The sequence below is a fragment of the Colius striatus genome, chromosome 23 (genome assembly GCF_028858725.1).
Source record: "Colius striatus isolate bColStr4 chromosome 23, bColStr4.1.hap1, whole genome shotgun sequence".
Taxonomy (NCBI): Eukaryota; Metazoa; Chordata; class Aves; order Coliiformes; family Coliidae; genus Colius; species Colius striatus.
Genome location: NC_084781.1, coordinates 6,832,796 through 6,848,531, shown reverse-complemented (window position 1 = coordinate 6,848,531; position 15,736 = coordinate 6,832,796). Strand labels below are relative to the sequence as shown.

Below are 15,736 nucleotides of genomic sequence, written 5' to 3'. Positions count from 1 at the left end.
GGCCGTGCTGGCCACTGCCACATGACACGGTCTGAGCATTACAGCACCTATAAAATAATAAAACCCGACCCCGGGACGTGGAGACAGGATGATGCAGCAAGAATCAAAGGGCTCTGGCCATCCAAACAGGGCTCTGTTTAATGAGCACTGCCAAAGCCCAGTGGGAAATCCCCTGGACACAGAGAGGGGCTGGTACCTGGAGCACGAGCAGCTGCGGCATCTGGACAAGCAGGAGCTGCCATTAGTTGGGCTGAAAGACCAGGACCAGCCAAGCCCATGATTTATTCATTCCAGAGGAGGGGGGAGGGATGCCATTTCTAAACTGGAGGCTGGCATTAGCATCCATTGTTACCTTCCCTCCGAAGGCGATATGATGATTGCTTTTAACACAGTGACACTCGCAGCTAACCCACATCTGACCCTACCAGCACGGAGCCAATGCTGTATGAGAAGTGACCAAAGGTAATTGAAGATACAAGCACTGCAGAGCAAAGCATAGCAGAGGAGCTGCCTCAGCAGCGTCACAACAGGTGAAAGCCACACTGGCCAACACCAGGAACCAAGACACGTTCCGTTCCACAAGCTCCACACAACATCACAGTGAGAGGGGAAAGAGCATCCCAGCCCCCTGCAGCAGCAGCTTTGAAAGTAGCCTTTCTTTCCTCCAACATCATGTATGCAAACATTTCCCACTACCCGCCTCCCATGATTCAGCAGCTCAAATCCTCCTAACAGAAAGTATGGTGATCCACACCATTTGTGAGAAAGAACAGCAAATTCAGGCCTTCAACGACTTTCAAGAGCTGTGCTAAGAAAAACTCGCGCTGAAGGAAATATACAGTTATTTACAAGCAGCAAAAGGATCAGCTCATTAGTTAATAACAGTGACAACAACCCTACCGCAGGAAAAACGAGCGGCTGCAGACTGAAGCAAGAATTAAGGCACTGTACGTAAAGGAGGAAAAAACCCCCACACGTCCAATATGTGCCTGGCCATGAGTCAGCTGTAAGAGAGAGGGGGGAAGGCATCCTGACACAAACAGCATCCTGCAACAGCCCCCGCCATTGCTGCTGCCACCCAGGTACCATGGCCTGACAGAGCAAAACCAGTGCCCTCTGGTTGCCCAGCTCCAGTGGCACTGGCCACCGTGGAGTGGTCCCACCGTGCACTGGGACACTGCAGCGGGGGAGCACAGCACCATGGTGGAGCCAAGGCTCAGCACTCTGAGGGGACCAGGGTATCACAGGGGGGATGCAGGGAGTCATGAGGACATCACAGGGAAGACCAGCCCCAGGAGTGGGGCTGCAGCTGCCCCGGGAAGCCCTTTGTCTGCCTCTGCCCGGCCTCTCGCTGTCATTTCTCCGCTTGCTTATGCGGGAAACGTGGTTTCCGCGTGAGCCGTCGCAGCACAAAGGAGCCTGTACAAAGACACGTTTGCTTCGTGTTACACCCTGCGAGGAGGAACCAGAATCCCTCCAAATGTCACCTGCAGGAGGGGACGGTGCCCGGCACACAGGGGAGCGCGGGCACAGCGCCACGAGCATCCCCTCCCGTGGCGGCTCACAGCACGGCACCATGGCGCACAAGAACCCCTGCGTGCCCCATCCCCTCGCTCAGGTGGAAAATCGCTGCACCACATCAAAGCCAAAGACACTCGGCCCTGCGGAGCGCGTTTGGCACCAGGGACGGGAAATGCTCCTCCACAAGAGCGCCGAGGGTCACAACTCCCACTCGTGGCACATCCACGCAAGACGTCACTGCACGGGGACTGGCAGCCAGGCACATCCCACCCAGGACACCCCCAGTCTGGCCACACAATCACAATGCAACAAGGGCTTCCTTTAATTTCGGCAGGAAGAAAGCCCTCACCGCTCGCTCTAGGTCAGCGATCCTTATCAGCCCCCACCAACCGTACTTGCGGGTGGCATCAAACGCCCAGGCAGACGAAGCCGGGGGAGAAGAGGAAAGCAAATGGCGTTTGCCTCCTGGCTGTGGCTCATGATGCTGGTCTAGCACGGTGGTGCCTATGTCTGCAGGGCACAGAGTGGGGTGGCAGCGTGGGGCAGCCCCCTCTCCAACGCACAGATCACTAACGGGAAGCTTCGGCCACGCACGGCCGCTTCCTTCACTTAGCAACAAAGGTGCTAATTAGGAAGTTGCTTTCCATCTCCAGCCAGAGCCAGAGGAGGATGTGGTGCTGCTGCCCACGCCGGCAGCAGCTGAACCTTTGGCACTTGGCCGGCACAGCAGACCCTACCACGCGTCACTTGTGCTACAGGGTGAGGAGGAGGGGAGCATCATCCCAAGCATCATCCCTGTGAGATGCCCATCCCTCCTCCTTTGCAGGGGATCCCCTGCTCTGCCCACAGTTACCCGAGTCCCTTTTTTTTGCCATCTTCTTCTGGATGGGCACATCGAGGAGTACCCATCCTGGACTCATCCAGCTGGGACAAGACCTCTCTGAAGAGTGAGGTCCGATGTGAACCCTCCTCTCAGCTCAGACACAGTCTGACAAGCCAGAGCAGCACTGTGGACCCATGTCCTCAGGCACCTACAGAGAGGTTCTCCACATCCACAACACATCCTACCAGAGCCCTTCACTCCCCCCACCCACACATGGCCTGGCTATGGCACCGGCTCCAGGGCAGCCCGCAGCAGCTCCCACCCTGCTAAATAATGCATTGGGCAGCCCTAATTAATGCAAGGGGATGATGATGTACATTTCTGGGCTGCTTTAAGTTACATTTGGTCAGACGCTGAGGGAAGAGTCGCCTCCAGCTAAAGGGTCAGATAAGCCAGGAATCAATACAAGTTATTGCCTCTGCATCCCAAGATCCTGGTGCTCCTCCCCAGCTCCAGAGGGCAGGGCTGTGGGGAGGGCTGGGGCATCCCGTGGGACAGCCCCCATGCTTTCCAGGCCTTAGGTACCACTGACATGGCACCCTGCAGGCTGGGAGCTGCCAGTGGCCCAGTTTCCACAGCAGCACCCACTTCCCACAGCCTCTGTCCTACATGAAGGCTTCCAGGCAGCCCTCAGAAACGCAAAAGCCCTAAATCCCCTCCCAAAACCCCAACAAAATGCTGCCCCTCAACCAGGGTAACAAAAGGTTAGGGGAAGGGGTGACAAAGCCAGAATGGCATTTCCCCATCCCTCTCTCTGAGGGCAAGAGGAAACAAACTCAACCACTCCTTTTCACTTTCTGTTCCACGGGAAAGGTTTTCATCCAAGTCAGAGTTTTTCTGAAAGAGGTTTCTCTGCTGGTTTCACCACACCCGGCCGGTTCCTGTGCAAGGGAACCCATGTGCAGGGCACACGTGAGCTGAACTCCGAGCACCCGCTGCCTGAGCTCCCAGCGACACCGGGCAGCCTCTGAAAGGCGAGGGCAGGGTGCACAGGGCTGCCCAAAGAGGCTCTGCGCACCGCACACGCCTCTGGCCACTGCTCTCCTTCGCAGAAGCACCCTCCCTCCCTCCCGCAGCACTCGGGATATTTTCTACGAATGGGGAGGGGGAAGGAAGAAAGAGAAGAGGAAATTGCTGCGTTACTGGTAAAAATATGAGAACAGCCCGTAGGGAGGCACAGAGAGTTTCGGTTCCGAGCGCCGTTTCACAGAAAGAGGCCCCGGGGCGCAGTCTGCCACGCTCTGACCAGGCCACACCGCACGTGTCGGCAGAGAGAACCTGCCCCAGCCATGCACCGGCATCATCCGCGCCCTTCAGCCCACCGCAGCGCCGGGATGGTGCGCTGGGGCCGCGCTGGCACGGGGCGAGGGGGGCCGGCGAGGCACGGGCGTTGCACAATGCCTGCGCCTTATCTCTCCCACGCAAAGGCGTCTCGAGTGCCTCGTGCAGCAGGCTGCGACCGCAGCGCGTGCCCAGCTGCAGATAAGATACCTGTCATCGGCGCTCGCCGCCAGCCCCAAGCCCCGGCCTGCGTGCTTTGGGAGGTGTGTGCTGGGTCTCTCTGCACTGAGCATCCCCTCTGGCTTGTCCCTGTCACACAACCCTTTCCTGTAACAACTCAAGCATCTCGTTCTGGACCTGTGCTGCTCCCCAGCTATCAGGATGACGCAGCTTGCAGCCATCCCTGCTCCCATGCCAGAGGAAGTCTCGGTAAAGCCCCAAAAAGAGAAAGGGCCTGAGCCAAGACATGCAGTAAAATCTGTAAACCCATGAGCTGTCCCGAAAGCCGCATGCTGCCACACTTCCAAGAACACCGGCCTCGGGTTTGCCTGGATTTTTTTACTAACGTGCAGCCGGTGCTGAGGTTAAAATCAAATTTCGTAGAGTCGCAGCCTTCACGGGTTTAGTCTGTGAAAGCTGAAATTAGTACGACCTGTCCCTAAATACCATAATAAAAAACTTCATAGTAAGCGCTTTGCCTTCGTTTATGTCAGTGCCGGTTTCAAGGAGGATGAATCACGCTTCCTCCTCAGCGCTTCTTTCTAATATGATTTACTATAAATACTGTGTAGAGAAAAGAACGAGGGAAAGCGACAAGGGGTAAAGCACCCTCCCCAAACTCAGTGGGCAAGAGGGGAAAAGCACTTTGCAGCTCCATCCCGGCTGCTGGAGGAGCACGTGGGTTTTTCTGTACGGACAATATGATTGCATAGTGCCTTTAGAAACAGCCCTAGGAGTGACTGAAAAACCAACACGGGCTCTCACCGACAGCCAAGCCCGCTCTGAGCCCTCACAGACACCTTCCTGCAGCCCAACCTGCCCAGACCTGCTGGTGTCACACGGTTATTTCACGTGGAAACGGGAGCCCCGTGGCCTCCCAGCCGCGGTGTGGGCAGGGGCCCTGTGTCCATCTGCCGTGGGGCTGTGGTGTGCTCCGTGGCCCGGCGAGCGCGACAGCGATGGGAACGGCCTGGGGTTTGGGGCTTTTTGTTTAGTTTCTCTTTGTCTTTCCGCTGGGTTGACATCTGCCTTCTTTATAGGTCACCAAGGTGAAAACAGGCGTCCTCCCCACCACAACTGCGCTTGCAGGCCAGCGAAGTTGCCTTTTGCAGGGGGAGGGGGGTTGCATAGATCCCCTCCACGGTGTGCAAGGCGTCATCGGGGCAGCACAGGCACTGGCATCCTCAGCTCAGCCCCCGGCACCCCGCCTGCGCCGCGCAGCCAGCGCTCCCTGTACGGCACTAAACAGAGCACGGGGTTATCAGCCCGGCTGATACACGCAGATAAACAGCCCGTCTCCCGCGCTGACACCGGCAACAAAGCAGGGTGTTTAACGCCGATTTATGGCGGGCGGCTCAGGCGGAGGCTCGACACTGGCCTCGCCGCGCTCGCGCCTCCGCCGTGAAGTGTTTCCTCAATTGCACGTCGCCGCCGACTTGTTTGCTAAACAACGCGCCAATAAAACAGCAACAAGACGGGCGAAGGCCCGGTGGAAAACTAAACCCGCACAGCGGGGCGCGTATCCAACCATAATCTACTTAAAATCAGTTAAGAACACTACAGCGAAAATGATACGGGCGGCCCTGGCCCCCGGCCAGAGCGCGGAGCTGCGCGCCCGCAGCACAGATCCTGCGGCGGTGCTCTCCTCCTGCTGCACAGCCACCGAGCAGCTGTGTCAGGATGAGGAGTCCACCTCTACTTGCAAAAGCACGTGCTGAGGTGGCGGCTGCTCCCCACGGCAGCAGCTGCAGGAGTTATCTAACACACCGTGAGTGCAAACTGGTGTTGGAAGGCAATACCGAGCGTCTCGGACACGCTTCGGCCGAGATAAAGATTATCCAGAACAGATACACACGTGATGCTCCTGAACCAGCTGCAGGTCTCTGCAGCCAGGCTCAAGCCTGGGGATGAGAGAGGCTGTCAGCACTACGCTGGAAGCTCCTAAGCACATATCACAGGCTGTCTAACCCATGCAGCTTCGCCTGCCTCGTTTGCATTTATCCAAAAGGCTGCATAAACCTTTCTCTGTTACATGAATCAATTCCACTTGAGTTTCCCTATGTGCCACCCTGCCTGTTCCAGCTGGCACCCATCACACGGCTGCTGCTGGGGCTGGAGAGCCAGCCGACCCCCAGCAAACCCAAGGAGGCCCGAGAAGATGCCCAGTGCCCACCTGTGATAGCAACCAAGGGAGCGATGTCCAGAGGACTAAATCCCAGCAGAAAGCACAGAGCTGCCTAACGCCTGAGCCAGGGGGGGTGAAAAACCCCTTGTAGGCAGAGTGACACAAGCCAGGACTGCCGGGTGAGGAGGAATGAATGGAATAGGCTAATTTACACAGGAAGTGAGCACTTACCAGACCCTTCATCCCAACACACAAAACCCTCTGCCATATCTGGAAGCAATTACACCCAGTTAACATGATCTGCCTGCCACTAAAATTAACTGCAAACAGAAATATTTTTCACTTTTGCAACAGGAGATGCCATGGCCCCGTGTTTGGCTGCCGGGAAATATTTAGTAATTACTCATTTAAGGCCTTCTCTTGAAGCTGTCAATGGAGGGGCTGGGGGGGGGGGAGTGGTGAGAGGGAGGAGGGAGGGCAGCAAAGAAAAATCTTGCTAATTGTGAGCAAAAAGGAAAATGCAGATCATTTTACTCCACCCAAGGAAAACAGATTTACGCACTGGTGTAACCAAAGGGCCGGCATCGCGGGGAAGGCTGCAGGGATGCTCTGTCACGAGCTTCCCGGCCTGCTCTGCACCACTGTCATGGGGAAAAGACAAGACAATCCGTAGTGCCAGCCCCAAATCAAACACATGCTGTCTGAAGGTCCTGAATTTTTAACCAAAATTGCTCTGTGAGTTATAGCAAGAACCTAAAAGGCTCCGCAAAGCTCATGGAACGGCTCCGAGCTGCGTGCAGCGAGCACGCTTTGGGGAAAAGCCACCCCCAGCACCCTCCCTCAGGCAGGTTTTATGGGGTCCCAGCCCTGCAGCCATGGGAGATCCACCATGGGGGATCCCAGCCCTCAGATCCACTCACGCTGTCCCTGGGACACGAGCAATGCCCACGGACGTGGGTGCACGCAGCATCCCCACTGCCCCTCGCTGCCAGGGAGGGAAAGACACAGCAGATACAGTCTGAAACAACTGAAGACTGTTGCTTTCTGATGGGAATCTCAGAGTTCTGCTTTGAAACGCATCGCCTGTACGACCCAAAACGACACGCAGCAACTGACGGCACAATGCGGAAGCCCGAGGGGGCTTTTCCCCCTCTGCCCTGGAAGCAGAGCATGGAAACGGTTAAGTGCCCCACCGAATAAATCAAAAGTTCAAGGCTGCAGCATACCAAGCCGTATTCCCCCTCTGCCCATGACAAGAACCAGAGAGCCCCCGAAATCCCAAGCATCCTGCGCGGGGTCTCCGCCGGCGCTCACAGGTTACACGCTCGGGGTCAGCGCCGCGGACCTTGGCTGCAACATTCATTTCCTGAGTGGGGCACGTCCCCCTGCCCATAAAGCTAATAAGAGCTTCCTCGCCCCGCGCGGCAGCGGCCGGGGAACGCTGGTTTCCATTAGCCCCTTATGATGCCAGGTGCCACTAATAAGGCCCCATCAGCAAGAAACAAGAGCTGCCAAGTGGTCTTCGGACTCTGGAAGTAATCACGGGCAGAGTTCGGGGGGCTGCTGGCCTGGCGTTGTTTTTCGCTTCCCTTCCCCCTCGTTTTCCATTTCTCCTGGGTTTCTGTTACAGTTTCAGTTGCCCCGGGACATAAATTGCCCGATGCTTTAACATAAAATAAAACACAGCTACTGTATCAGGCTCCCAAAATTAACATGAGCAACATCTCGCAGAGCGCCGGGGATCCGATTCATCACGTTTATTGCCTTAATGGTACGCTGCATCTGTTCCTCACTGTGACACGGCGAGCTGTGCCAACGTGCCTAATGGCATTAGTAGTACAACGCTCAGCTAATCCAGGAGGAGATGAATGAAGGTGAGAGCCGCAAACAGAGGGCCAAAGGCTGGAATACTTCCCTATGTGGCTACTCAAAACTTGCTACAGGTCACAGCTCCGTGCAGCCAGCGGGACCACAGATCATGGGCACTGGTGGGATCTGCATCCCCATGGAAGTGGTGGCTTCCCCGAGCAGGACTGGTGGGAGTACCAATGGCTGGCCCTGCATGTCAGCACTGCTGGAAGCAAACAGATCTGCTGCTCCCCTGTGCTTCAGAAACGGGAAAAGAGGGCAAAACTCTGTCCTTTGGGGAATTGTGGCTGGTCAGCAGCCAACAATCATGGAACCATTTCAGTTGGAAAAGACCTTTAAGATCAGCGAGTCTGACCCCTCACCTCACATTGCCAAGCCCACCACCAAACCATGTCCCTCAGCACTTCATCTGTGCCTCTTTTCAATACCTCCAGGGATGGAGACTCCACCATCTCCCTGGGCATCCTGTTCCAATGCTTAACCCTCTCAGTGAAAACGTTCTTCCTCATCTCCAACATAATCCTCCCCTGGTGCAACTTGAGGCTATTCCCTCTTGTCCTATCATTCATTACTGGAGAGAAGAGACCGATGCAAGGTGGAAGAGTGAACCTCCTTACTCCCACCATAAGCATATTCCACTGGCACACGTGTCTTTTAGGTGACAGCTCAGGCACAACACCTCAAAATGCCAAACTCAGATCTGAAAGTCAGAGCAGCAGCTTTCCCCAAGGTGTGTTCCCTTGCACAACAACCAGGACAGGCACCTTCCAGCCAGGAGGGCTCGCCATCACTGCAAAGCGCTCTCATTTTGCAGTAGAGCCTCTCCACCTCGCACAGAGGCATGTGGCAAACGCCATCAGCAGGGCAGTGTTGGGGTTTGGATGCTCAGCCACGCTGCTAATGAACTCCACTGAGTCACATCCCCACTGTCAGTCTTCCCTGTTGCTCTCAACACTGAACACCTGAAAGCATATCTTCCCTAAGAGTTTTAAGGTATTTAACTTCCCGGTGGGAAACGACTCCGTGGCTCAGCTGGCGAGTCAGCACGGCACTCGCAGCACAGCTCAGGAGGGTTTTTGTTCGTACAAACCAGCCCAAAAAGGGCTGGTGAACTATGGGGTTTTTTTTGTCTGCAATTAGAAGCAACGATCAATACAAACATTAGATTAAGTTTGAACTTTGCTGAACCTAGAAGGAAATCTTTTATAAAAAAAATTAAAGAGTTGCCGACTCAATATAGACTCAATTAGTCAAAATCATAAGCTCAGTACGGGAGAGAGAGACAGGATCGCGCAGCCATCAGCGGGTTTCGGGACCCGAGGACCCCGATTGGAGTCAGCACTGAGGCTTGCAGCCACCAAAAGGTCACAGCTCAGCGCCCTGGCTCGCCTGTGCCGCGACACCGCAGAATCACGCTGCCGGACGGGGCTGGAGCACACGACCCTCCCTGGGGCATCCTCCATCACCTGGGGCCAGTTGGAGCTCGGCCAGAAGCCAGCTCGGCCCTCTGCTCTCCTTTTCCCTGCGTGCGTTGCCCACAGTAATGAAGACGGGAGTGACGCTCAGAAGGCTCCGCGACTATAAACATATATATTTACACTGATATAGGCATGTGCGTGTAAACAAACAGACCTGCCATATGCACACACTCGCTTGTCAATGTAAACAGGCGCGGCACACGCTGGCTCATCCAGCTCCTCGCTGAGCGCTGTGGCAGCTCCGGATGAGCTCGGGCTCCATCGCCCCGGGGCAGCCGAGCGCCAGAGGGGCCCCTCCCCGGCAGCCGGGGCACCTCCGCTCTGGGCACCTCCGCGCTCGCTGCAGGGTCGGAAAGCAAAACCACAGCAGCACACGCGCAGCAGAATGAGGTCAGTGAAAGCCCCCGGCATATCCTGCGCCTTCGGCCAGCCAGCCCAGGAGCTGGTGCCAGGACGCCGGCACGGGTCCCCCTGGACCACCTCTACACCAGGCACCGATGCAAAGAGGAGCCTAGAGCCGGCTGCCACCACCACCAGAACTGCTCCAGCAGAGAGTTACAGATCTCAATCTAGCCTGGGTGCTGTTTAACAGCTCTTGTGAATACAATAGGATCCCACAAATCCTCCCAAAATGGTAACTGTCACAACGTCTTAGAGAGCAAACACTATAAAAAAGCCACATGAGACCCCCATCTACACACAAACCACCTCAGATTTAGACCGAGGGCAGGAGAAGAGTGAGTTCATTTGACTGTTGCCCAATACCTTTCAACATGGATGGTCTTACAGATCAGTTTAAAAATGGCTCAGAGGATTTGGCTCGCCCTGCAAAGTTTGCCAGTGCCAGGTAATCTGTCTGAAGGCAAGAACAGGCAAAGGGAGTTTGTTGCTGGCTTCGGCAAGTGCCTTCGAGGCTTCTTGTGCCAGGGACGGCCCAGAGGTCCCTGCCCCAGCCAGGCTGGCTAGCCCCCCAGAGCAGGGCATGGATCCAGCCTCCTGATAAGCATCGTGAATGATGAATAAATAAACTACAGTCACAGCAGTGGTTGTCAAAATGAGCCGAGCTCGGGAAGACACCGTGAAATACAGGCTGCTGCTTTGGACAGGCAACCCTATCCCCGCTCCCCATTGTGCCAGGAAGGATCCGACCTCACAGACCCCTGGCCAGCAGCAGGAGCGGCTGGGCAGCCCCGGCGTTTGCCCTCTCCTGTGGCCACAGCAGCCACTGCTCTCACACTCAGAGGGGAAAAAAAGAGAGATGCTCGAGACCGTGGCAGAAAGGCACGTTAAAATTCTCTCTGAGCCTTCACTGCAGCTCTCCTCCAGTGACGTTCGGTCTGCATCACCACACGGCCGGCGAAGAGCCGCACCGAGGCAGCTTGGGGCACACCAAGCAACACCAGCCCCAGCTCTGCCGCTTGCCACACAGGGGAACAAAGCAGGAAGCGGCTGTGTGCTCACACAGAGCTGGGGAACCCCTCCGGGGGGCCAGGGCTGCTCTCAGGCTGCTCCCAGAGCTGCTGCCCAGACCTGTGTGGGACCAAGAGCCCCGGCACTGCTGCTGCTGCCCCACGCAGAGAACGCTCCTGGGCTGGCGGTGCGGGGAGCTGCTCCCTGGCACCCGACACCAGCTCTGGCACATCCCGCACCGCTCCGGTGCAGGCAGTGGGAGTGCTGGCAGCACTGGCTCCACTGCCACCAGCACGCACGGACATAGCCACGGTCCCCCAAGCACGTTATGTGCATCAGGACTAATTAACCTGTTGATGCGTTAAAAACCTGACATGGTGTGCAGCCCAGGGAGGCTGTGAGCAGCTCCAGCGCCGTGCCGGTGCTGCCTTCCCCCAGGCAGCCCTGCTGCGGGGCTGCATCCGCGCCGGGGGTTCACCCAGAGCCGAGGGGATCGACCAGCGGTGCTGATTCAGGCATGGTAATTAAGGTGACTGTTCTCTGGTCAAAGCAGGGAAGAAGCTCTGGACCTCGCTCCCGCAATTGGGAGTCAGTAAACAGGGACCAAACTCACGTGTGGTAACAACCACCTCAGTCCCACCCCACAGCAGCTCCCTGAAGCACAGGGCTAGGCATGAGCACAAAGATCCTCCTCACCCTGAGCAAAGAGAGCCCCGAAATCGCATCGGCCATAGCGGGAGGATCAGCCCCAAAGGCAGCCCCAACGGGACAGACCCGTGGCTCTGCAGTGAGCGGCACGACCCCTCTGTGCCTGCCCCAGCCTCACCTACATACCACTCTGTGCAAAGTGCAAGTATTTCATACGCTGGGAAGCTGAGCAGCACAAAACTACCGAGCCAGCAAGGCATCCAATGCAGTCATCCCCAGTATCATCACTGTGGCCAGGCACAGGGATCCCACAGGTCTCTCCCTCTCACTGAATGCTGGCGCAGGATCACATCTTGGCTGAGAGTGGGCGAGGGCTGCCTGACCCCACAACAGCCCTAAACTCAAAGGGTGGCAACCCTGAGTTGTTCAGCAGATGCCAGTCAGGGAAACCTAGTGGCTTTTACACGAGCAGGAAACACCTACGGCCCGAGTCCCGTCTGGGCTGTATCCCTGAACTGACACTCACTGGAAGGAACCTTCTGGCATAGCTACCAGCCCTAGAAAAGTTACAACAACCAACCCTCAGTGGACACCACTCCATGTCCTAGTTTTGGGGTACGCAGCAGGAACTTTGCACAGTCACACACAGCACTCGATGCAAAACCCTCCCCTGAGACCCTTCCCGGCGCAGAACGCGGCGGCGCGGCTTCGGCACTCACCTGTGCTGCTCCAGGGTCTCGTTGTCCGGCAGCTCTGCCCCGCACACGCTGCACTGCTCGCCCAGGGCTCTGCTCTCCGTCTTCATGCCGGCCGCCAGCTCCCCCAGCTTGCTGAAGAGCTCCCGCTGGATGAAGCCCTGGGGCAGCAGCCCCCCATAGGCGCTGAAGTCCATGGAGACAGCCAGGGCTGGCTGCACGTGCAGGGCGGACGCCACGGCGGGTGGCACGCCGAGCACTGGCTCAGTCTTGTGGTTCGGCAGCAGGGAGTAGATGCCCAGGGGCTTCTCCACTTGGGCAGTGGCGGTGGCAGCTGCCGATGGCTCTGGCCCCAGCGGCAGCCCCTGGCCGGGCTCGGGGGGCGGCTCGGTGCCCTCCTCGCGGGTGTAGTGCAGTTCACGGGCGCTGGTGATGACGCTGCTGCGGGTCGGGGTGCCGGGCCCTTCCTTGCCCTTCTCATCGGGCTTCTCCCCGCCAGAGGCTCCGGGCTCGGCCGTCCTGGGGCTGTCACGGCTGCAGGTGTCGTCCACCTGCATCGCTTCGGTTTTGACCTCGGCGAGGCCAGGGGCACGGCGGGTGGCGGGCCGTGAGTCCTCGGGGGAGGCGGGTGGCAGGGCACCCTGCAGCAGCGACTGCCCGATGGTCATCAGGCTGTCCACTGCCGCCTTGGTGGGGCTCATGGCGGACAAGGGGCCGAAGGAAGCCGAGGCGGATGGGCTCTGCTCCGCCGCGGCCCCTGGCAGGCTCTGGCCGCTGGCACCGGCATAACCGCTCTCCTCGCCGGTGGCCTTGGAGACGAAGAGGCCCTTCATATACCTTGACTTCCTCTCCTCCTCTTCCTCAGCCGTGGCGGTGCCTCCGTCAGCCATGGTGACCTCGGCATCGTTGTCCTCGGAGGCCTGGATGGTCTCCAGGATCTTCAGGCACTGCTCCTCCAAGTACTCGATCTCCAGGATCTCGGCAGCGTAGAGCAGGTCATCCAGGTCCTCGACCTTGGCTTGCAGGGTGGCGGTGTACGCGTACTCCAGTATCTGCTGGAAGGTCTTTGGTGAGAGGAAGTCCAGGGTGTAATGCTGGCTGTTTCGGTGGAAGAGGATCTCAAACATCTTGCTGGTGCAAGCCAGCACGGTCCGGTGCGCGTGGAACTCCTGGCTGTCCACCATGATGACCACGTCGCACAGCGTCCCCGCCAGGCGCATCTGGTTGGCTTTGTGCAGCAGCCCGCTGGGGTGGCAGGGGTTCTGCAGCTGGATCGTGCCCATCTTAGTCAAATCCATGGCGCTGCCCAGGGCTGGCTCATCAGGGTGCCTCGCCGCCGCTCAAATCTGGGACCAGCTTTGTGTGCCGACTATCTGCGAAAACAAAAGGCGGAGCGGGGGAAAGAGGAGCGGAGAGGAGCGAGCAAAGGGGAGGTAAGGGGAAAAGAGAGAGAAAGGGGGGGAAAAGAGGAGGACGGGGGAAAGAGAGAGATAGGTTAGTCCACAGCCCGGCAGCGACTCGCCGAAAAGTTTCTGCGCCGACCTCGGCGGAGCCGCGTCGCCGCCGCTGCCGCCCGGGGAAGGGGGCGCGTCCCCCGCCGCCGCCCGCCCGCCCAGCCCCGGCTCCGCCGCGCCCCGTCCCGCCTCATCAGGTGCGCGGCGGGAGCCGCCGGAGCCCGGTCCCCGCCGCTAGCGGGGCGCGGACGGGGGTCGGAGAGGGTTCGCGGGGAGCGCCCGGCGGGTGCGCGGCAAGGGGGGGGTGCCCCGGGGCTGCGCGGCCGCCCGCCCCCCTCCCGCACTCACGGCGGCCGGCGGCTGCTCCGGCAGTTCGCACTGCCCGCTCTCATCGCCGCCGCCGCCGCTCGCCGCGCCGCGCAGCAAATCACCGGCGCGCCGGCCCACGGGCCGCCCCGCGCGCGTCAGGCCGCCCACAGCCCCCCCGCGCCGCCCCGCGCCGCCCGCGGCCCCCCCGCGCCGCACGCCACAGCTGGCGCGCGGGCGCCCCCCCCCGGCCCCGCCCCGCACCGGGACACGGGGGCGGCCGGGGGGGGCGGCGGGATCGGAGCGAGCGGACCCGGCACCGAGCCGGCCGCCCCGACGGGCCGCGCGCACCGCCTCACCCCTGCGAGACACACGAACGAGACCGGCGGGGACGCACGCACCGTCCTTCCCCAACACACGTGCGACGCCTCCCAGCCCCAAACCGCCCAGCGCTGGAGGAAACCAGCCCCGGGTCAGCCCGCGCCCGGACGAGGGGGCGGGTGCCCGGATTCAGGAGGGGAAGGAGGCAAAGAATCGGGCTGAAAAGGCGAGTTTCAGGTTGGGAGGTGGATTGTGGCGGAGAGGCTTTGCGGGCACACCAAGCCCATGATGCCTCGTTCAAGATTGTTTTGCACTGCCTAGTAATACCAGTAGCAGTTCTTGCTGCTGGCACCGCTCACAGATGGGGTCCCCAGGGCTGGGCAGCGGAGGGCCCAGCGACTGGAAGGGCAGAGAAGGGCCCAGGAAACACAGCGGCTCTGTAATGTCAGCAGCGACACCGAAACAGGCAGCACAGGGGTGCACAGGGCCCCACGTCGGGGGAGCATCGCCAAGCAGGGAAGCACAAACACTGCCAGAGACCCACATCACCTGAGGGGACGGCGCAGTGGCAGCAGCACAGAGCTCTCCCTCCCTGGCACTGCCCGTGGCACACCGCAGCCGGCACGGCCTCCGCAGCCACACCAGCAGCTATGGAGGGTATTAGCACAAAGACACCCTTGGGGTAAAGCAGCGCAAATGTAATCTAAGGAGCACGTTATGGGGAAGTGTGTTTATAATTATAATGGGATTTAATGTACTCGGGGAGCAGATGAGAGCAGCCGCTTAACGAGAGCAGCCACACAATGGAGGCCTCGCAGTGGAAGGCGGCACTGCTCAGGTTTGCCAGGGCTGCAGCACCGGCGGCACCACATGCAAGGGCAAGGCATTGGCTACCTGTCTTTTTGGGGGGGTTGGGTGTTATAGCCCTGCTGTAGCAATTGGCAGAGAGCAAACACTGAGCACAGGCAGCCTAGGTGCCCACAGGATGGTTTTCCTCATTGCCTGAAACCACTCACCTTCCTCCCCCCCTGACTTTTGAACCCGACTGATGGGAAGAGGAGGGGAGCAGGGACAGTGTGGTTTCAGGTGCTTGTTTACCCTCCTCTAACTTTTAAAAGGCTCGATTTCAGGACTGGAATCTTGCAGACAGGTAGGGGTATGTTTTTAGTGTAGCTCGCATGAAATTAAGCTGCGTGAGTCCCATTAGCAATAATGGAAATCCCACGGCTAAATTCCCAGGCAGCATCCTCAAAATTAACCCCCCAGCCCTTCCCGTCAACTGGTGCATTGCGCTTTTTGTTGCTCCTCTAATACATACAGTAAAAGCTACTGAGTTGTTTAAGAGACCAGTCTCCTGCAGCTGCTCTCCCCACAGGCTGGACCTGGGTGGTAGAACCCTGCCTGCCCTGCACAGCCACATGCCCGAGTCCCTCCCTGCTTCATTATGGTGGGACACTGCCTTGGCATGGCAGGCACAGCATGCTGATGCCTTTGGAGATCTCCCTGGAGCATGGAGAGTTGGAATA

General features: G+C 58.6%; 1 protein-coding gene across 2 annotated transcripts in view; it reads right to left on the bottom strand.

The window, feature by feature from the left end:
• Positions 1-14,013, bottom strand: part of ZBTB16 (zinc finger and BTB domain containing 16) — a 57,462-nt gene extending 43,449 nt beyond the window's left edge. Inside the window, exons 1-2 of one of the 2 annotated variants that reach the window (XM_062014206.1) lie at positions 13,932-14,013; positions 12,154-13,498 (exon numbers count right to left, since the gene is read on the bottom strand). In XM_062014206.1, coding sequence (XP_061870190.1) covers positions 12,154-13,427 — 1,274 coding nt within the window. In that variant the 5' untranslated portion in view covers positions 13,428-13,498; positions 13,932-14,013. Of the gene's footprint in view, positions 1-12,153; positions 13,503-13,931 lie in introns of both variants that reach the window. The other variant, XM_062014207.1, reaches the window with a different exon arrangement.
• Between the last annotated feature and the right edge of the window lie 1,723 nt (positions 14,014-15,736).